The 22,630-nt window shown below is 49.1% G+C and overlaps 1 protein-coding gene across 1 annotated transcript in view; it reads right to left on the bottom strand.

Moving 5' to 3' along the window:
* The window catches only part of LOC140419977 (uncharacterized), a 35,090-nt gene that overhangs the window by 5,947 nt on the left and 6,513 nt on the right, over nucleotides 1–22,630 (bottom strand). Inside the window, exon 3 of the mRNA XM_072504013.1 lies at nucleotides 2,845–3,489. Coding sequence (XP_072360114.1) covers nucleotides 2,845–3,489 — 645 coding nt within the window. The remainder of the gene's footprint in view (nucleotides 1–2,844; nucleotides 3,490–22,630) is intronic.

Here is a 22,630-nt window from a genome sequence, read left to right on the forward strand (position 1 = left end):
GGGGCACTGGCATCAGTATTGGGACAGGAGGTATCTGTACCATTGGGACGGTCTCCACCAGAACCGGTCTGGGACCAGTGTCCACATGGAAAAGATAAATAAGGAGGTCACAAGGACTTTAAACTAGCAAGTGGGGCGGGTAGAGAAACGGGAAGTAAATGGTTAATGTAAAGCAAAGCAGCAGGTTAGCACATGGGAAGAACTCAATTGTTATTAATGGAAGGTGCCTCAAAAATAAGGTATTATAACTAGCATTCAAAACAAGACAAATGTGTTGACGGCACAAATCATCGCAAATGAATATGATTTAGTGGCCATTACAGAGACACGGTTGCAAAATGCTCATGACTGGGAGTTAAATATCCAGGTGTATCAGACTATTGGAAGGAGAGACAGGAAGGTAAGGTGTAGCTCTGATATGTAAGGATGGCATCAGGGTGGCAGAGAGAGATGATATAGAGAAAAAGGTTGAATCCATTTGGATAGAAATTAGAAAATAATAATCTTTATTATTGTCACAAGTAGGCTTACAGTAACACCGCAACAAAGTTACTGTGAAAATTCCCTAGTCGCCGCACACTGGCGCCTGTTCGGGTACACAGAGGGAGAATTCAGAATGTCCAATTCACCCAACAGCACGTCTTTTGGAACTTGTGGGAGGAAACAGGAGCATCCGGAGGAAACCTATGCAGACCACAGAGAGAACGTGCAGACTCTGCACAGACAGTGACCCAAGCGGGAATTGAACCTGGGACGCTGGTGCTGTGAAGCAATAGTGCTAACCACTGTGCCACCATGCCGCCCATAGTAAGGAGTAAGGCGAATAGTAAGGAGAAACGTTCACTGATAGGCGTAGTCTATAGGCCACCAAATAATAACATCACAGTGGGATGGGCAATAAACAAAGAAATAACCAATGCATGTAAAAATGGGACGACAATTATCATGGGAGATTTTAATCTACATGTTGATTGGTCAAACCAGTCGGCCGGGGCAGCCTTGAGGAGGAGTTCACCGAATGTTTAGTTTTCTCGAACTGTATGTAATATAACCTACGAGAGAGCAAGGTATCCTAGATCTGGTCCTGTGTAATGAGACAGGATTGATTAATGATCTCTTGTTAGGGATCCTCTCGGAAGGAGCGATCATAGTATGGTTGAATTTAAAATACAGATGGAGTATGAGAAGGTAAAGTCAAAAATCAGTGTTTTATGCTTAAACAAAGGAAACTACAATGGGATGAGGGAGGAGTTGGCTAAGGTAGACTGGGAGCAAAGCCTTTGTGGTGGGACAATTGAGGAACAGTGGAGGACTTTCAAAGAGATTTTTCACAGTGCTCAGAAAAAATATATACCAGTGAAACCGAAGGGCTGTAGGAAAAAGGAAAATCAGCCATGGATATTTAAGGAAATAAAGGAGGGTATCAAATTGAAAGAAAAGGCATACAAAGTGGTAAATATTAGTGGGAAACTAGCGGACTGGGAAATCTTTAACGGACAACAGAAATCCATGAAAAAAGCTATAAAGAAAAGTAAGATAGATTAGGAGAGTAAACCAGCTCAGAATATAAAAACAGACAGCAACGTTTCTACAAATATATAAAACAAAAAAAAGAGTAGCTAAGGTAAACATTGGTCTTTTAGAGGATGAGAAGGGGGATTTAACAATGGGAAATGAGGAAATGGCTGAGGCATTGAACATGTATTTTGTGTCAGTTTCCAGGCATAATCACATTGAATAGCAGAGCTGGCTCGAGGGGCCAGGTGGCCTACTCCTGCTCCTAGTTCTTATAGGTGGGCCTTATATCCAGGTAGACATGCTGATTAGATATCATTTAGACTCCAAACTTCATTCTATCTTGAAATTAAATATACAATTAAAGTAAAGCCATTTTAAAATACTTTCTTTTTTTTTTAAAACATGAATTTAGAGTACCCAATTATTTTTTTCAAATTAAGGGGCAATGTAGCATGTTCAGTCCACCTACCCTGCACATTTTTGGGCTGTGGGGGTGAAACCCACGCAAACACGGGGAAAATGTGCAAACTCCACACGGAAAGTGACCCAGAGCCGGGATGGAACCTGGTACCTCGGCGCCATGAGGCAGCAGCGCTAACCACTGCTCCACCATGCTGCCCTCCATTTTCAAATTCTAATATTCTCAACACTTTCCTGGGACATTGGAAACCAAAAGTCGAACCACTTTCAGCAGAGCAGCCTTTCCACTTGTCGACACAGTCTTCCCAGTCAAATAACCTGAGGCTCCCTTTAATCATGAACCAATCAGGTCACTTCAGGTTTGATAGCAGCAAAATTCAGAGAAGGTCACGTTACTCCCCCTTAATTCCTCCATTTTAATCAAAATTAAAATCAGTTGTACAATATAACAATCTTAGAACACATCACATTTGTCAGTCAAATACATATTGTTTATACGGAATATGTTTATTATGAGATTTAGGCACTGGAGGCAAAGGGTGGGGGTTTTAAAGAGTAACCTTCCCTTCCTAACTCTGTATGTCTATAGTGTCAGCCGCGGCTCAGTGGGTCGCTCTCTGACCTTGGTGTCAGAATGTTGTGGGTTCAAATCCCAGTTCGGGGACCCGAGAAGAAAAATCAAAACCAATTGTATGAGTGCCATCACCGAGGGAATGCTGCACTGTCAGAGGTGCCGTCTTATGAATGCGTTGTCAAGCAGAGAACCCATATGCTCTCTCAAGGGGTTGTTAAATAAATTACGGAGCCAACATTTTTGACTTGTCGCCAACTATCAGAATGAACAAGTTGCAGTCCTGGATGTGATTAACAGCAGCAGGAACAGCAGAATCCAACCCCTGTCATCACTTGTGAACCCGCTGGTGTGACAGCAGGTGGGATAACTGAGTGAAGCCCTTCCCATATTCAGAGCAGGTGAATGGTCTCTCCCCAGTGTGAACTCGCTGGTGCCTCAGCAAGTGGGATGAATCAAGGAATTGCTTCCCACATTCGGAGCAGCTAAAAGGCTTCTCCCCAGTGTGGATTCGCTGGTGTGTCCGCAGGTCAGATAGCTGAGTGAAACTCTTCCCACACTCAGAGCAGGTGAATGGCCTTTCCCCAGTGTGAAATCGCTGGTGTGTGAGCAGGTTAGATGAATCAGTGAATCCCTTACCACACTGAGAACAGATGAACGGTCTCTCTCCAGTGTGAAGTCGATGGTGTCTCAGCAGGCTGGATGACTGAGTGAATTCCTTCCCACACTCTGAACAGGCGAATGGCCTCTCCCCCGTGTGAACTCGCTGGTGTTCCCGGAGGGTGAATGAAACACTGAATCCTTGCCCACACTGAGAGCAGGTGAATGGCCTCTCCCCAGTGTGAACTCGCTGAAGTGTCTGCAGATTGGAAGATGTACTGAATTCTTTCCCACATGTGGAGCAGGTGAACGGCCTCTCCCCAGTATGAACACGTTGATGTGTTTCCAGGTTAGATCGGGATTTAAATCCCTTCCCACATCTGGAGCAGGCGACCGGTCTCTCACCAGTGTGACTGTGTCGATGAATTTCCAGCACAGATGGGGATCTGAATCCCTTCCCGCAATCCCCACATTTCCACTGTTTCTCCATGTTCGGGTGCCCTGATATCGCTCCAGGTTAGACAATCAATTGAAGTCTCAAACAAAACATGGGTACGGTCTCTCTCAACTGTGAATGGTGCGGTGATTTTTCACGCTGTCTAACTGGTTAAAGCTCTTTCCACAGTCAGTGCACTGGAACACTCTCACTTGGGTTCCTGTGACTCAGTGCTTTTCCAAACACACAAATCTTTTGAGACAGGCAGAACTTACAAATATTTTTCCTTCTAGGTTCAAAGGCGATTATATTCCGTTCCTGATTAATTGAGTGACACCGTCAGGAGGTGATATTTGTGTTTTGAAATTCTCGTCTAATATCCTGTAAAAGGAGTTTTCAAAATTAATTCACTGTCAGTACAGGATAGAAATTAGAACAGACAATTCTAGTTTCTGCTGAAGATTCTTTCCTCTATCATAAATCACCGTCCCACACACTCTCCCTCCATTCTCACTCTCCTGTATCTAATATTCACCCTCCCAGTTCTCTTGAGGGTGCTGATTCAGGTTGATTGACAGATCCCTGCTTCCTATCCTGGACACAGAAACCCAAAAATCTTTGCGCAGGCTAGCCAGACAGATATATGTCTATATTACTGGACTAAAATGATTAATGTATAGAATTGTTTCAGTTGGTTGAGATACAGGGGATTGTCATTGATCACGACTTTGAAATTGCTGCCTATAAGGGTAGTCAAGCAAAGACAATCAATAATTTCCCAATTAAATTGGATGGGTGATACAAGGTTGCAGAATTGGACCCACTCGAGACTGACAGAATTGCTTGACAGAGTTGGCATCGACTTGAAGTCTGCAATAGACTCCTTCTGTGCTTCAATTACTCTATAACTGGAAATATATAACGCAGCTACAGTACTATATTACTGGAAGACTAGAAATAATAAATATATTTTATTACACAACCATAAACATCTAATTTGTACCAGGGGCAGCACGGTAGCATTGTGGATAGCACAATTGCTTCACAGCTCCAAGGTCCCAGGTTCAATTCTGGCTTGGGTCACTGTCTGTGTGGAGTCTGCACATCCTCCTCGCGTGTGCGTGGGTTTCCTCCGGGTGTTCCGGTTTCCTCCCACAGTCCAAAGATGTGCAGGTTAGGTGGATTGGCCATGATAAATTGCCCTTAGTGTCCAAAATTGCCCTTAGTGTTGGGTGGGGTTGCTGGGTTGTGGGGATAGGGTGGAGGTGTTGACCTTGGGTGGGGTGCTCTTGCCAAGAGCTGGTGCAGACTCGATGGGCCGAATGGCCTCCTTCTGCACTGTAAATTCTATGATAATCTATGATATAACAACACTGGACATATCACCGTCCAATATTAATTTACCGTCCCCCAGATATGGTTCTGGGTTTAGGGAGATAGGGCGGGGGGGGGGGGGGGGGGCGCAGGTAGGTCTAGGTAGGGTGCTCTTTCATTGGGTCGGTGCAGACTCGATGGGCCAAATTGCCTCCGTCTACACTGTAGGAATTCAATGGTTCTGTTCTATTCTATCTCCTGGGAAAACCAGCCCTTTAAATGTGAAGATTGGGAAAGAGACCATCCTTTTAGCCAGAAAAATAAATGTGTCACGCTGAGGGAGCAAAGGATGTCAATGTCTTTAAGAACGAGAGAGACCTGGGCCAAGCTTTCCGGAGTCTGCACCCTCCCTGGATTCACTTCCTTTCCCTTCAGTTGCTGCAAGTGACCAATAGGTGAGAATGAGAAAAGAAATGGAAAGGGGGAGAAAAGAAAGTGTTTTACTCACAGATGTTGGAGACAGGAGGAGGTTTCAGTTTCTGTGACGCAAAATCATTTGCACAACATCCGCGCTCTGATTGGCCGAGGACCAGAGTCCTTCTGGTCCTCCGACATTTCCCATTGGTCAACACCTCAGCTGGAAGGTCCGGGATTCGGCTCATACCTGCACATGCGCAGCTTCCCCTCTCCCTTGAACATGCGCATCACTGCTTCTGGGCTGGGACACGAGTGCGCAAGCGCTGTTGTTGAATTGTTTGGATCAAGCACATTGGGCCTCTTCGTCCCGGAAAAACCGGGGGACAGCGGCGAGGTGAGTGGGAGGCTTTGGAAACAGTTTGTGGATCCGCAAAAACAATGTAATAATTGGTAAGTTCCTGGTTCGGAGCTTCTCCCACCCGGTACCAAGCCCAGGTTAACGATCGCCATCTTTATTCAGCGAATGGAGGATGGTGGCCGGGAATAAATAATTCACTCTGATTGGCTGGAGGACCAGCCGCCTGTTTTAGTCCTCCAGATCCGCCCCTCCGTCCTAATGGTCCAGCTGGGGGAAGAGAACAAACAACCAGAATAGGCCCTGCCCCTCATTCACTCTGATTGGTTGGAGGACCACGTAACGGCATCAGTCCTCCAGCCCGCCCCAGGACCACTTTGGACTCAAATCAATGAGGATTCTGATCTCTGAGAAGGATGGAAACCCTGGGAGGTGGGCGGGGAAATTTCAAAAACACCCACTGCAGGCCCCCAACTAAACTCATTCATTTTATTTTCAGTCTGCAGACAGGAGGTGGAGAACTGAACCCAGGGAGAGGGAAGGAAAAAAATGGTGGACATGGTGACATGGGTTTGGATTTCAGACCAGAGAGGAGAGAGTGTGTGTGGGATGGGGATTTCCAGCTTTGAGTGAATGAGAGGAAAAATGCTACATAGAAACGAGCGAGAATTGTGTGTTCTGAACTTTTTTTAGAATTTACAGTGCAGAAGAGGGCCATTCGGCCCATCGAGTTGGCATCGGCCATAAGACATAGGAGCGGAAGTAAGGCCATTCAGCCCATCGAGTCCACTCCACCATTCAATCATGGCTGATTTCAACTCCATTTACCCGTTCGTCTCTCCATAGCCCTTAATTCCTCGAGAAATCAAGAATTATCAACTTCTGTCTTGAAGACACTAAACATCCCGGCCTCCACCGCCCTCTGTGGCAATGCATTCCACAGACCCACCACTCTCTGGCTGAAGAAATTTCTCCTCATCTCTGTTCTAAAGTGATTCCCTTTTATTCTAAGGCTGTGCCCCCGGGTCCTAGTCTCCCCTGCTAACGGAAACAACTTCCCTACGTCCACCCTATCTAAGCCATTCATTATCTTGTAAGTTTCTATTAGATCTCCCCTCAATCTCCCAAACTCCAATGAATATAATCCCAGGATCCTCAGACGTTCATCGTATGTTAGGCCTACCATTCCTGGGATCATCCGTGTGAATCTCCGCTGGACCCGCTCCAGTGCCAGTATGTCCTTCCTGAGGTGTGGGGCCCAAAATTGCTCACAGTATTCTAAATGGGGCCTAACTAGTGCTTTATAAAGCTTCAGAAGTACATCCCTGCTTTGATATTTCAAGCCTCTTGAGATAAATGACAACATTGCATTTGCTTTCTTAATTACGGACTCAACCTGCAAGTTTACCTTTAGAGAATCCTGGACTGGACTCCCAAGTCCCTTTGCACTTCAGGATTATGAATTTTGTCACCGTTTAGAAAATAGTCCATGCCTCTATTCTTTTTTCCAAAGTGCAAGACCTCGCACTTGCCCACGTTGAATTTCATCAGCCATTTCTTGGACCACTCTCCTAAACTGTCTAAATCTTTCTGCAGCCTCTCCACCTCCTCAATACTACCTGCCCCTCCACCTATCTTTGTATCATCGGCAAACTTAGCCAGAATGCCCCCAGCCCCGTCATCTAGATCGTTAATATATAAAGAGAGCAGCTGTGGCCCCAACACTGAACCCTGCGGGACACCACTCGTCACCGGTTGCCATTACGAAAAAGAACCTTTTATCCCAACTCTCTGCCTTCTGCCTGACAACCAATCGTCAACCCTTGGAAAGAGCACCATACTTAAGGCCAAACCTCCACCCTATCTCCGTAACCCCAACTAACGTTTTGGGACTCTAAGGGGCAATTGTTCATGGCTAATCCACCTAACCTGCACATCTTTGGACTGTGGGAGGAAACCGGAGCACCCGGAGGACACCCATGCAGACACAAGGAGAACGTGCAGACTCCACATAGACAATGATCCAAGCTGGGAATCGAACCTGGGACCCTGGAGCTGTGAAGCAATTGCGCTAACCACCATGCTGCCCTAACACCTTTTTGTAAACGCCTTTTACAGGATATTACGAGGGGAAGATTTACAGATGGGAAATTCAAATAAAACTTCACATCAACATTTAACAGTTTCTCTCTTTCATCAGGACCTGAATATCATTGGCCAGTGAATCTGGAAAGATAATTTTTATTCTGTGGGAAAAGATTTTGAACATCTGTGTAACTAGAAAAGCAACGAGACACAGAAATCCGAGTGAGAGTGTTCCAGTGAACTTTCTGGAAAGAGCTTTAACTAGTCTCAAAAATTATCGCACCATTCACAGAGGGTAGAGCCTGTACCTGTGTTCTGTGTGTGCACAAGGTTTTAACTGATCGTCAAACCTGTAGAGACACAAGCACACCACAATCATGCTGAAAATGGGGACTGTGGGAAGGGATTCAGATCCCCATGTGCGCTGGAGATTCATTACCGCAGTCATACTGGCGAGAGACCATTCACCTGTTCTGACTGCAGAAAGGGTTTCACTCAGTTATCCATCCTGCAAATCTACCACTGAGTTCACACCAAAGAGCAGCCATTTACCTGTTCTGAGTGCAGGAAGAGATGCACTCAATTATCCATCTTGCAAAACTACCATCGAGTCCACACCAGAGAGAGGCTATTTACCTGTTCTGAGTGTGGGAAGATGTTCAGTCATTCATCAACCCTTTGGAGACACCAGAGAGGTCATACGGGGATGAGGCCGTTCACCTGGACTGAATGTGGGTAGAGATTCACTCAGTTATCCAACCTGCTGAGACACCAGCCAGTTCACACTGGGGATAGACTGTTCACCTGCTCTGTGTGTGGAACATGATTCACTCAGTCATCCAACCTGCTGAGACACCAGGGCAGACACACCAACAAGAAACCCTTTAAATGCTCTGATTGTGGGAGTGGATTTAAAAGCTCTGAAGGCCTAATGGTCCAACGGCCCATCCACACTGAGGAGAGGCCGTTCAGCTGCTCTCACTCTGCAAATATTTTCCAAATGTCATTCAAGCTGCTGACACACCAGCGGGTTCGCACTGAGGGGAGACCCTTCACAGATTCTGAGTGTGGGAAGGGATTCACTCAGTCATCCAGCTTGCTGCGAGACCAACACAGTCACACCAATGAGAGACCTTTTAAATGCTTTGATTGTGGTAATGTCTATAAAATCTTAACGCATCCCCCAGTACATTCACACTGGGGAGAAGCCACTCAGCTGCTCTCATTGTGCCAAGAGGTTGAGAAGGTCAACCCCCTGTGGACACACCAACAAGTTCACAAGTGATGACAGTTTCTGCTGTTGTTGCTGCTGTTAATCACATCCAGGACTGAACCTTGTTCACTCTGATACTTGGTGAAGTGGGAGGGTCGGAGGGTTCCTTCCTGCTGGACTGGCCAGTCTCACAACTTTGCTCCCAGTGGGCTGATGCTCTTTGACCCTGGGAGAGCACATTTCCACTGAAATGATCCACAAAAGCTGATGAAGGACATTTATTTCATCCTGGACAGTAAATAGTGTTTTTCCCCTCATTACAGGTAGATCTAAAATAAATACATTTGTCTCTGTTCCATTGAGTCTACAGCATAGGGCCAGGCGAGTCGGCTCAATTTGCCTGTCAGTATTTACGCCCCACATGAGCCTCCACCCACCCCTTTTCATCTCCCCCATCAGTATCTCCTTCTATTCCTTTCTCCCTCACGGTAAGAAGTTTTACAACACCAGGTTAAAAACTTCTTACTGTGCTCACCCCAGTCCAACGCCGGCATCTCCACATCATTTCTCCCTCATGTATGTATCTAGCTTACCCTTCAATGTATTCATGTTGTTCACCTCGACCACTCACTGTGGTAGTGAGTTCCACATTCTCCCCACTCGCTGGGTAAAGCGGTTTGTCATCAAATCCCTATTGGATTATTGAACCCCTTCATCATCTTAAAGACTTCCATCAGGTCACCCTTCAGTCTTTTCTGGAGAAAAGCAGCCCCAGCCTTTCCTGAGGGTAAATGCTCTCAGTTCAGGTATTATTCTTGGGAATCTTTGTTGCATCTTCTCCAGTGCCTCTGTTTCCTTTCTCTAAATGGAGATCACAGATGTTGACAGTGCTCCCAGTGGAGTCTAACCCTGGTTCCAAACATAATCTCCCTGCTCTTCAATTCTGTCCCTCTAGATTGGGACCCTACATATAACCCTATACCCCCTCATCCTTGTTCTATCAGCTAATGGGAACAGCCTTTCTTTATCCACCTGACCTAAACCTGTCATAATCTTGTCCACCTCTCTCAAATCTCCCCTCAACCTCCTTTGCTCCAAGATCAATAACCCCAGCCTGACATCGACAATAAAGAACAAACAGAATATGTTAATACCTGGGATCAGATGAGAATGTTTAATTTCTGTTTTAAAGATATTGGGATTATATGGTCCTGGACAATAAATGATTGGAATACTTTACCTTGGGTGTGGGTGAATGGAATATATCAATCTGGTATTCACCTATGTTCCAGTGAAATTCTGGAATGTGAAGACAGGATGAATAAGTTGATCACTTTCTCCTGGAAATATTTACATCTTAGCCCATGAACATAAGAAATCCACATTTGAAAGCCCGGCCGCTACATGAAATATCAGCACCATAACAGGGGAGATAAGAAAGACAGACACTCACTTTGATCTTCAGAGCATCTGAGAGTTAAGAATATGTGACATGATTTTGGGGATACCGGTATGGGTGTGCAGATGTGATTTGCTACATGTGAAAAATAACAAGCCTAAATTCATGATGAAATGGACTGAAGACCGGGTCCCAAACACACAACTACTGGAGACACAGCAGGAGATGAAATGGTTAATGTGGCCAGGGGATTGAGACACCATTGTGACATCATCAAGACATTGACACACTCCAGAGAGAAACTGACTTTAAAACAATCCGGTTAGAATTAAACACACTGGACATGGGCAAAGTGGGAGTGAAATTAAAGCGATAATGGGACAATGAAGGGCTTGGGAGAAATAATACGGAGTAAGAACTGTCCACAAAGAGAGAGCTGGGGAATCTTTTACATCCATGTTTGATCTGTTGCTTGAAGCATCTGTCCTTATGAACCAGTAACCTAGAACTCACCGCACAAGAAGAAAATATGGAGTAGATGTTACCCCAGGCGGAGCCATGAACAGAACTGGACAATAATGGAGTGAAATTGAGTGAGGATTTGTGGAAAGTTTTGTAAATTCTTAATGGGATGTGGGAGTCGCTGGACCAGAATTTATTGCCCTTGAACTGAGTGGCTGCTCGGACATTTCAGATTTTAACCGGGTCTCCCCGATTTCTAGTCTCTGCCACAAGGGAAACATCCTCTCCGCATTCTCTCTGTCAATTCCACTCAGGATCTCGCGTGCTTCAATAAGATCATCTCTCATTCTTCTTAACTGCAATGGATACAATCCCAACCTGTCAAACCTTTCCTCAGAGGATAACCCCCTCATTCCAGAATCTGAGAGTCAACCTCCTCTGAACTGCTTCTAATGCAATTACCTAATTTCTGAAATAAGGAGACCCAAACTGTACACAGTGCTCCAAGTATGGGGTGGGATTCTCCGTCCTGCAGCGCATCCCTGCCAGCAGCGGGATTCTCCGTCCTGCGACGGGTCCCTGCCAGCAGCCTGATTCTCCGTCCTGCGGCGCATCCCTGCCAGCAGCGGGATTCTCCGTCCTGCGGCGGGTCCCTGCCAGCAGTGGGATTCTCCGTCCTGCGGCGCATCCCTGCCAGCAGCGGGATTCTCCGTCCTGCGGCGCATCCCTGCCAGCAGCGGGATTCTCCATCCTGAGGCGTGTCCCTGCCAGCAGCGGGATTCTCCGTCCTGCGGCGCATCCCTGCCAGCCGCGGGATTCTCCGTCCTGCATCGCATCCCTGCCAGCAGCGGGATTCTCCGTCCTGCGGCGCATCCCTGCCAGCCGCGGGATTCTCCGTCCTGCGGCGCATCCCTGCCAGCCGCGGGATTCTCCGTCCTGCATCGCATCCCTGCCAGCAGCGGGAATCTCTGTCCTGCGGCGCATCCCTGCCAGCCGCGGGATTCTCTGTCCTGCAGCGCATCCCTGTAAGCAGCGGGATTCTCCATCCTGCGGCATGTCCCTGCCAGCAGCGGGATTCTCCGTCCTGCGGCGCATCCCTGCCAGCAGCGGGATTCTCCATCCTGCGGCGTGCACCTGCCAGCAGCGGGATTCTCCATCCTGCGGCGCGTCCCTGCCAACAGCGGGATTCTCCGTCCTGCGGCGTGTCCCTGCCAGCAGCGGGATTCTCCGTCCTGCAGCGTATCCCTGCCAGCAGCGGGATTCTCCGTCCTGCAGCGCATCCCTGCCAGCAGCGGGATTCTCCATCCTGCGGCGTGTCCCTGCCAGCAGCGGGATTCTCCGTCCTGCGGCGTGTCCCTGCCAGCAGCGGGATTCTACGTCCTGCGGTGGGTCCCTGCCAGCAGCGGGATTCTCCGTCCTGCATCGCATCCCTGCCAGCAGCGGGATTCTCCGTCCTGCGGCATGTCCCTGCCAGCAGCGGGATTTTCCGTCCTGCGGCGCATCCCTGCCAGCAGCGGGATTCTCCGTCCTGCGGCGCATCCCTGCCAGCAGCGGGATTCTCCGTCCTGCGGCGCATCCCTGCCAGCAGCGGGATTCTCCGTCCTGCGGCGCATCCCTGCCAGCAGCGGGATTCTCCGTCCTGCGGCGGGTCCCTGCCAGCAGCAGGATTTTCCGTCCTGCGGCGCATCCCTGCCAGCAGCGGGATTCTCCGTCCTGCGGCGCATCCCTGCCAGCAGCAGGATTCTCCGTCCTGCGGCGGGTCCCTGCCAGCAGCAGGATTCTCCGTCCTGCGGCGCATCCCTGCCAGCAGCGGGATTCTCCGTCCTGCGGCGCATCCCTGCCAGCAGCGGGATTCTCCGTCCTGCGGCGGGTCCCTGCCAGCAGCGGGATTCTCCGTCCTGCGGCGTGTCCCTGCCAGCAGAAGGATCCTCCGTCCTGCAGCGCGTCCCTGCCAGCAGCAGGACTCTCCGTCTTGCGGCGAGTCCCTGCCAGCAGCGGGATTCTCCATCCTGCGGCGGGTCCCTGCCAGCAGCGGGATTCTCCATCCTGCGGCGGGTCCCTGCCAGCAGCGGGATTCTCCGTCCTGCGGCGTGTCCCTGCCAGCAGCGGGATTCTCCGTCCTGCGGCGAGTCCCTGCCAGCAGCGGGATTCTCCGTCATGCGGCGTGTCCCTGCCAGCAGCGGGATTCTCCGTCCTGCGGCGGGTCCCTGCCAGCAGCGGGATTCTCCGTCCTGCGGCGGGTCCCTGCCAGCAGCGGGATTCTCCATCCTGCGGCGGGTCCCTGCCAGCAGTGGGATTCTCCGTCCTGCGGCGGGTCCCTGCCAGCAGCGGGATTCTCCGTCCTGTGGCGGGTCCCTGCCAGCAGCAGGATTCGCCGTCCTGCGGCGAGTCCCTGCCAGCAGCAGGATTCTCCGTCCTGCGGCGAGTCCCTGCCAGCAGCGGGATTCTCCGTCCTGCGGCGTGTCCCTGCCAGCAGCAGGATTCTCCGTCCTGCGGCGAGTCCCTGCCAGCAGCGGGATTCTCCGTCCTGCGGCGGGTCCCTGCCAGCAGCAGGATTCTCCGTCCTGCGGCGGGTCCCTGCCAGCAGCGGGATTCTCCGTCCTGCGGCATGTCCCTGCCAGCAGCGGGATTCTCCATCCTGCAGCGGGTCCCTGCCAGCAGCGGGATTCTCCGTCCTGCAGCGCGTCCCTGCCAGCAGCAGGATTCTCCGTCATGCGGCGGGTCCCTGCCAGCAGCAGGATTCTCCGTCCTGCGGCGGGTCCCTGCCAGCAGCAGGATTCTCCGTCCTGCGGCGGGTCCCTGCCAGCAGCAGGATTCTCCGTCCTGCGGCGGGTCCCTGCCAGCAGCTGGCTTCTCCATCCTGCGGCATGTCCCTGCCAGCAGCGGGATTCTCCGTCCTGCGGCGGGTCCCTGCCAGCAGCGGGATTCTCCATCCTGCGGCGGGTCCCTGCCAGCAGCAGGATTCTCCGTCCTGCGGCGTGTCCCTGCCAGCAGCAGGATTCTCCGTCCTGCGGCGGGTCCCTGCCAGCAGCAGGATTCTCCATCCTGCGGCGGGTCCCTGCCAGCAGCGGGATTCTCCGTCCTGCGGCGGGTCCCTGCCAGCAGCAGGATTCTCCGTCCTGCGGCGGGTCCCTGCCAGCAGCGGGATTCTCCGTCCTGCGGCGGGTCCCTGCCAGCAGCGGGATTCTCCGTCCTGCGGCGTGTCCCTGCCAGCAGCGGGATTCTCCGTCCTGCGGCGGGTCCCTGCCAGCAGCGGGATTCTCCGTCCTGCGGCGGATGCCTGCCAGCAGCAGGATTCTCCGTCCTGCGGCGGGTCCCTGCCAGCAGCGGGATTCTCCGTCCTGCGGTGTGTCCCTGCCAGCAGCGGGATTCTCCGTCCTGCGGCAGGTCCCTGCCAGCAGCGGGATTCTCCGTCCTGCGGCGGATGCCTGCCAGCAGCAGGATTCTCCGTCCTGCGGCGGGTCCCTGCCAGCAGCGGGATTCTCCGTCCTGCGGCAGGTCCCTGCCAGCAGCGGGATTCTCCGTCCTGCGGCGGGTCCCTGCCAGCAGCGGGATTCTCCGTCCTGCGGCGGGTCCCTGCCAGCAGCGGGATTCTCCGTCCTGCGGCGTGTCCCTGCCAGCAGCGGGATTCTCCGTCCTGCGGCAGGTCCCTGCCAGCAGCGGGATTCTCCGTCCTGCGGCGGATGCCTGCCAGCAGCAGGATTCTCCGTCCTGCGGCGGGTCCCTGCCAGCAGCAGGATTTTCCGTCCTGCGGCAGGTCCCTGCCAGCAGCGGGATTCTCCGTCCTGCGGCGGGTCCCTGCCAGCAGCGGGATTCTCCATCCTGCGGCGGGTCCCTGCCAGCAGCGGGATTCTCCGTCCTGCGGCGGGTCCCTGCCAGCAGCGGGATTCTCCATCCTGCGGCAGGTCCCTGCCAGCAGCGGGATTCTCCGTCCTGCGGCGGGTCCCTGCCAGCAGCGGGATTCTCCATCCTGCGGCGGGTCCCTGCCAGCAGCAGGATTCTCCGTCCTGCGGCGCGGCCTCACCAGCCGCAGGATTCTCCGTCCTGTGGTACATCCTTGCCAGCAGCGGGATTCACCGTCCTGCGACGTGCCCCCGCCAGCAGCAGGTGTCTCCATCCTGAGGCGCCTCCTTGCCAGCCGCGGGAGTCTCCGTCCTGTGGTGTGCCCCGCCAGCAGCAGGATTCTCCATCCTGTGGCGTGCCCCCACCAGCGGTGTTATTCTCCATCCCGCCAGCTGGCCAATGGGGTTTCCCATTAGGGTTCGCTGCCGGCGCAATGGAGAATCCAGCCAGTGCAGAATCCAGCCCATGGTCTCATCCAGGCCCTGTACAACTGCAACAAAACAGCCCAACTTTTATATTCCATTCCCTTTGCAATAAACAACAATATTCCATTCACCTTCCTAATCACTTGCTGTACCAGCTGGAAGGGCCCTTTCTTTTCATAACCTTATTTCCCCCTTTCTTTTATTTCTGCCGTTACATTTTTGGTCCATGGATGATTAATGGACAAGTCACTTTAAGGCAAGCAGCCTGTATCTTTAATTCAAGCAGAAGAATCCAGGCGTCTGTGCCGGTTTAAACTGGAGCTGCAGATCCTTAGGCACCAGTGTGAGAATTGGGGTTGGGACTCGGTTTGATTGATTCGCTGGTGGCCAATGAATTGGCCCAAAAGGCTGTGCTCCGAGGTAACAGGCGGTGATTGGATCCTATCCCACTGGGATGTTTTTCAGAGACCAAGCTTTCAGTTTGATTCTAGCAACACATGGCAGAACTGATTAACTCTCTCCAGAAAGCAGCTGTGAGTGCTATCTCTCTTCCCAGGTAGCCTGTGGGTGCTGTATTGCTGAAACCATGGAGATCCGAATACAAATCACAAACTGAAAGAAACGTTTGAAAAGAGGTGAGGTGCCTCTCCCGAAAAGTGTGAGTACTGCATTTCTAAACTACAGAGAACCTGAACAAATTAATCTACAGAGAAGATCACTTCAGGCTGTAAACTAAAGACTTTAATCTGCAAGCTTGCGGTGAAGAAAAGTGTGCGAGAAAACATCATCTGAAAAAAGGAATTTCTTTCACTTATGATTTTATCCCTTTCCACCCCTCTGTGTTTGTCTGTCTATGTGTGTCTAGAGGCTGGGGGCAGGTTAAAGTGGGAATTAGGAATTGGCTTATAGTTAATCAGTTGTGTTTGCTGCATATTTTATTATTGTTCTTGTTATAAATAAACAGTAATCGTATTTACATTTGCAACCATGGTGACTGATTACTGAGCAGCCAAGGGCCAAAGACATAGGGTATTTTTATAAGAATTATTGGTTAATTCACTAGTGCTGTGACTCCGGGGCACGTGGGACTGGAATTGACCGCGCACTAGCCCAAGGTGTCGTAACACGGCAAACTAACTTGTGATTCCTGTACCAGGACACCCAGATCCCTCTGTACCTCAGAGTTCTGTAATCTCTCTCCATTCAAATAATGTTGTTTTATTTAATCCTTTCTGCCAAAGTGGGCACGTTCACATTATGCTTCATCTGTCAATTTGTGCCCACTCACTTAATCTATTTGTTGGCCTTTGCATTCTCCTGAAGTCCACTTGACAAATTAATTTCCAATCCCTCTTTGTGTCATCAGCAAATTTAACCACATTCAACTCATTAATATAAATAGTTGCAAGTAGTTGAGGGCCCAGCACTGATCCTTGTGATACTCCACTTGTCACATCTTACCAACCCAAACATGACCCATTTATACCCACTCTCTGCTTCCTGTGAGCTAACCAATCCTCTATATGTTGCCCTCTAGTCTACACCATGAGCTCCTTTGTTGTGCAGTGACCTTTGATGTGGCACCTTGGGAAATACTTTCTGAAAACCGAAATAAACCACATCTGCAGGTTCCCCTTTATTGACATCCCATGTTACTCCCTCAAGGAGCCTTAATAAATGAGTCAATCAAAATTGACTCCCCGAACCCCATTTTATGTGTCAAAAGAAAAATCATAGGGCCGGCATGTGGCGCAGTGGTTATCATAGAATCATAGAATTTACAGTACAGGTGGCCATTCAGCCCATCGAGTCTGCACCGTCTCTTGGAAAGAGCACCCTACCCAAGGTCAACACCTCCACCTTATCCCCCACCCAACACCAAGGGCAATTTAGCATGGCCAATCCACCTAACCCGCACATCTTTGGACTGTGGGAGGAAACCGGAGCAAACCCACGCACACACGGGGAGAATGTGCAGACTTTGCACAGACAGTGACCCAAGCCGGGAATCGAACATGGGACCCTGGAGCTGTGAAGCAATTGTGCTATCCACAATGCTACCGTGCTGCCCGACTGGGACTGCAGAGTGAAGGACCCAGGTTCGAATCCTGGCCCTAGGTCACTGTTCGTGTGGAGTTTGCACATTCTCCCCATGTCTGTGTGGGTTTCACCCCCACAACCCAAAGATGTGCAGGTTAGGTGGATTGGTCATGCTAAATTGCCCTTAATTGGGAAAATAAATAATTGGGTACTCTAAATTTATTTTATAAAAAAGAAAAATCAAATCTACTCTTCCCCTCTGGTTCCTTTGCCAATCACCTTAGAGGGACTTGTATTCTGTGAAAGAGCCTGTCAACTCCTCTCACTCACTTTCCCTGAGCTACATCAATCTAATCATGAAAAATCCAGCAAAATCAAATATTGTTACGATTAATTGTTGATTAATGAAACAACATGGTTAAAAAAACTAACAGGAAATTACTTATAGCAAGCAGAGTAAAAGGATGTTCGCAATGTTTAGAACCCAAATGGTTTTTCTGTTCCCGTGACTCCCCACTTTGGACACAGGGGCACTGAATACCGGGGGTCACGTCACTACCATCCCTGGTCACCCTGTCCTGTGTCCTAATTGGTTGGATGTCCATTTCCCCGTCAGTCCTCCAGCATATTCCGGTCTCTCTTAGTGCGACATCCATGGCAGTTTCCCAACTGGGGTGCAGGCCCCATTGTTCTCAACTAAATTCAGCCCTCAGCTCCATCTCCTGGTTGTCACTGACACGAGAAGTGAGCCAGAAAACTGCCTGAGGCTCAAATGGGAAGTCAAAACTTGTGGATTAGGATCTCTGTACAGATCAGTAACTTTAAAAAAAATCAATTCCAACTCAACAGTTGAAAGGATCACACAACAGGCCTTACGGTTTTATGGGTTTTACTGCAGCAAACAAACCAGAAGCAACATTTTGTTTTTAATTTTTCCAATTAAGGGGCAATTTAGCGTGGCCAATCCACCAAATCTTTGGGTTGGTGGGGGTGTGAGCCACACAGACACGGGGAGAATGTGAAAACTCCACACGGACAGTGACCCGGGGCCGGGATTGAACTCGGGTCCTCGGCGCCGTGAGGCAGCAGTGCTAACCACTGCATCACCGTGATGCCTCAGAAGCAACCTTAACGAAACACTATTTTTGCCAGAAACCTACATCTTTATTTATAAAATAGAACTTTTGTCCTTTTACACAATCTAAAATTCCACTCCACGGTTATACTTTACTCTGCACCAGAAAGCCAAACTGAAGTCGCCGCATTATAGGAAGGATGTGGAAGTATTGGAAAGGGTGTGGAGGAGATTTACCAGGATGTTGCCTGGTATGGAGGGAAGATCTTATGAGGAAAGGCTGAGGGTCTTGAGGCTGTTTTCGTTCGAGAGAAGAAGGTTAAGAGGTGACTTAATTGAGGCATACAAGATGATCAGAGGATTGGATAGGGTGGACAGTGAGAGCCTTTTTCCTCGGATGGTGATGTCTAGCACGAGTGGACATAGCTTTAAATTGAGGGGAGATAGATATGACAGATGTCAGAGGTAGGTTCTTTACTCAGAGAGTAGTAAGGGCGTGGAATGCCCTGCCTGCAACAGTAGTGGACTCGCCAACACTAAGGACATTCAAATGGTCATTGGATAGACATATGGACGATAAGGGATTAGTGTAGATGGGCTTTAGAGTGGTTTCACAGGTCGGCGCAACATCGAGGGCCGAAGGGCCTGTACTGCGCTGTAATGTTCTATATGTCTCAGAACCAGTCAAAAGTGATGATATAAAGATTGTGGATACATTGATGATCATCTTCCACAATTCTATAGATTCTGGAATGGTTCCTGCAGATGTAAGGTAGCAAATGTCACCCCACTGTTCAGGAAGGGAGGGAGAGATAAAATGGCGAACTACAGAACTGTTAGCCTGACATCAGTATTGGGAAAATACCAGAATCTATTATAAAGGATGTGCTAAATGGACACCTGGATAAGAATAAACATGCATTTAGAGGGCAGCTTGGTGGTGCAGTGGTTAGCACTGCTGCCTCATGGCACCGAGGTCCCAGGTTCGATCGCGGCTCTGGGTTACTGTCCGTGTGGAGTTTGCACACTCTCCCCGTGTTTGCGTGGGTTTCACCCCCACAACCCAAAGATGTGCAGGTAGGTGGATTAAAAAAATCAAACATGGATTTCGGAATCGGAAATAATGTTTGATGAACCATTTAGGTTTTTGAGGATGTTACTATCAGAATTGATAAAGGGGCGTCTGTGGATGTAGTTCACTTGGATTTTCAGAAAGCTTTTGATAAACACCCCACAGGAGCTCATAGAATCAACAATCCCTACAGTGCAGGAGGCCATTTGGCCCATCGAGTCTGCACCGACCCTGTGAAAGAGCACCGTACCTAATCACAATACCCCAGCCTATCCCCGTAACCCCACCTAGTGACAATTTAGAATGGCCAATCCACCTAACCTGCACATCTTGGGTCTGTGGGAGGAAACCGAAGCACCCGGAGGAAACCAATGCAGACACAGGAAGAATATGCAAACTCCACACAGACAGTTGCCCAAGGTTGGAATCGAACCCCGGTGTCTGGCGTTGTGAGGCATTGTGCTAACCACTGTGTCGCCAGAGGTCAGTTTGCAAAATGAAAACACATGGGATAGGAGGTAATATACTGGCATGGATTGAGGATTGGCTAACAGGCAGAAAACAGAGAGGAGGAATAAATGGGTCATTCTCCCCTTGGCAGGTTGTGACTAGTGGGGTATCACAAGGTTCAGTACTTGGGTCCCAGCTGTTCATAGTTTATACAATGATCTGGATGTGGGAACCAAATATAATATTTCCAAGTTCACAGATGACACAAAGCTGGGTGGGAATGTGTGTTGTGAGGAAGATGTAAAACGGCTCCAGGAGGATTTGGACAGACTTAGTGAGTGGGCAAGGACATGGCAGGTGGAATATAATGTGGAAAAATGTAAGATTATTACTTTGTAGGAGGAACCGATGAGCAGAGTATTTCTGAAATGGTTAGAGATTAGAAAGTGTAGATGTACAAAGGGACCTGGGTGTCCTCATCAATAAGTCACTGAAGGCTAACATACAGGCGCAGCAAGTTATTGGGAAGGTTGATGGGATGTTGGTCTTTATCACAAGAGGATGAGAGTCCAGGAGTAGTGAAGACTTGCTTCAATAGTATAGAACCTTGGTTAGACCACAGCTGGAGTTTTACTCCCCTTACCTTAGGAAAGGTATTATTGTCACAGAGGGAGGGCAATGAAGGTTCACCAGACTTGTTCTGGGGATGGCAGGACTGTCCTATGAAGAGAGATAGAGGAAACTGGGCCTGTATTCTCTAGAGTTTTAAAGAATGGGAGGTGATCTCATTGAAACCTATAAAATACCGAATGGAATAAACAGGGGAGGTGCAGGTGAGATGTTTCCCCTGATTGGGGAGTCCAGAACCATAGAACCTAACAGCGCAGTACAGGCCCTTCGGCCCTCGATGTTGCGCCGACCTGTGAAACCACTCTAACCAGGGGACACAATTTCAAAATAAGGGGGAAGTCACTTAGGACAGGTCTCGGAGGAGACATTTCTTTACTCAGAGGGTTGTCAATTATTTGGAATTCTCTACCCCAGAGGGCTGTGGGAACTCAGTCATTGAGTGGGTTTAAAGCAGAGACTGACAGATTTCTAAATACCAATAACACAAAGGGATATGGGGATAGTGTGGGGAAAAAGGCATTGAAGTGGATGGTCAGCCATGATCGTATTGAATGATGGAGCAGGCTCGACGGGCTGAATGGCCAACTCCTGCTCCTATTTATTGAATGGTGAGCAGGCTCGATGGGCTTAATGGCCAACTCCGGCTCCTATGTTCCAATGATCAAAGATAGGTAGGAAAGTAAATTGTGAAGGGGACAGAAGGAGACTACAAAGTGATATAGATAGGTTAAGTGAGCGGGAAAAGATCTGGCAAATAGAGTACAATGTGGGAAAATGTGAAATTGTCCATTTTGGCAGGAAGAATAATAAAAATTATGTAAATGGTGAGAGATTGCAGAGCTCTGAGATTCAGAGGGTTCTGGGTGTCCAAGAGCATGATTCACAAAAGGCGAGTATACAGGTACAGCAAGTAATTTGGAAAGCTAATAGAATGTTATTGTCTATTGTGAGGGGAATTGAATACAAAAGTAGGGAGGTTATGCTTTATTTATACAGGACATTGGTGAGACCACATCTGGAGCACTGTGTACAGTATTGCTCTCATTTAAGGAATGATGTAAATGTGTTGGAAGCAGTTCAGAGAAGGTTTACTGAACTCGTACCTGGAATTGGAGGCTGGTCTTATGAGGAATGATTGGACAGGCTGGGCCTGTGTCCAATGGATTTTAGGTGACTTGATTGAAGCGTATAAGATCCTGAGGGGCCTCGACAGGGTGGATGTGGAAAGGATGTTTCCTCTTGAGGGATAATCATTTACGGCAGATGAGAACTTTTTTCTCTCAGAGGGTTGGGAGTCTTTGGAACTCTCTTCCTCAAAGGGCAGTGGAAGCAGAGTCTTTGAATATTTTGAAGGCGGAGCTGGATAGATTCTTGAAAATCAAGGGGGTGAAAGGTTATTGGGGGTCAGCGGCAATGTGGAGTTGAGGTTACAATCAGATCAGCTTAGAACTTATTGAAAGATGGAGCAGGCTTGAGGGGCCGAGTGGCCTACTCCTGCTCCTAATTCGTATGTTATCACATCCTTTATAATAGATTGTAGCATTTTCCCTCAGACTGATGTCAGGCTAATGGGTCTGTGGTTCTCCGTTTTCTCTCTCCCTCCTTAAATAGTGGGGTTACATTTACCACCTTCCAATCTGCAGGAACCATTCCAAAATCTATAGAATTTTGAAAGATGATCACCAATGTATCCTCTATCTCTCCAGCCGCCTCTTTCAACACTCTGGGATGTAGAGCAGCAGCTTTTGGGGATTTATTAACTTTCAACCACATTAATTTCTCCAGTTCCACTTTTTACAAATATTAATCCTTTTCATTCCCTCGTGCTCACTAATTCCTTGCTTCTCCAGTGTTTTGGGGATAATTTCTGTATCTTCCTCTGTGAAGATAGACATATTGTTTAGTTTCTCTGTCATTTCCTTATTCCCCATGGTAAACTCTCCTCTCTCTGCCTGGAATGGACTCACCTTAGTCTTTGCTAATCTTTTCCTTTTCACATTCCTATAGGAGCTTTTCCAGTCGGTTTTTACGTTTCTCCCCAGTTTGCTCTCATATTCTATTTTCTCCTCCTCAGTTTCTTTTGGTCCTCCTTTGCTGAATTCTAAAACAAGTTCCCAATCCTCAGGCTTTACAACTATTTTGGCCACTTTATGAGTCTCTTCCTTTGATCTAATGGAATCTTTAACTTCTCTTGTTAGCCACGGTGGCATCACTTTTCCGGTTGGATTTTTGTTCCCTGAAGGAATCTATATTTGGTGTATGTGTGTGAAATGAAAGTTGCCAAAGTCCCAGAGGACCAGAGGCT

Source organism: Scyliorhinus torazame, chromosome 5 (assembly GCF_047496885.1).
Source record: "Scyliorhinus torazame isolate Kashiwa2021f chromosome 5, sScyTor2.1, whole genome shotgun sequence".
Lineage (NCBI taxonomy): Eukaryota > Metazoa > Chordata > Chondrichthyes > Carcharhiniformes > Scyliorhinidae > Scyliorhinus > Scyliorhinus torazame.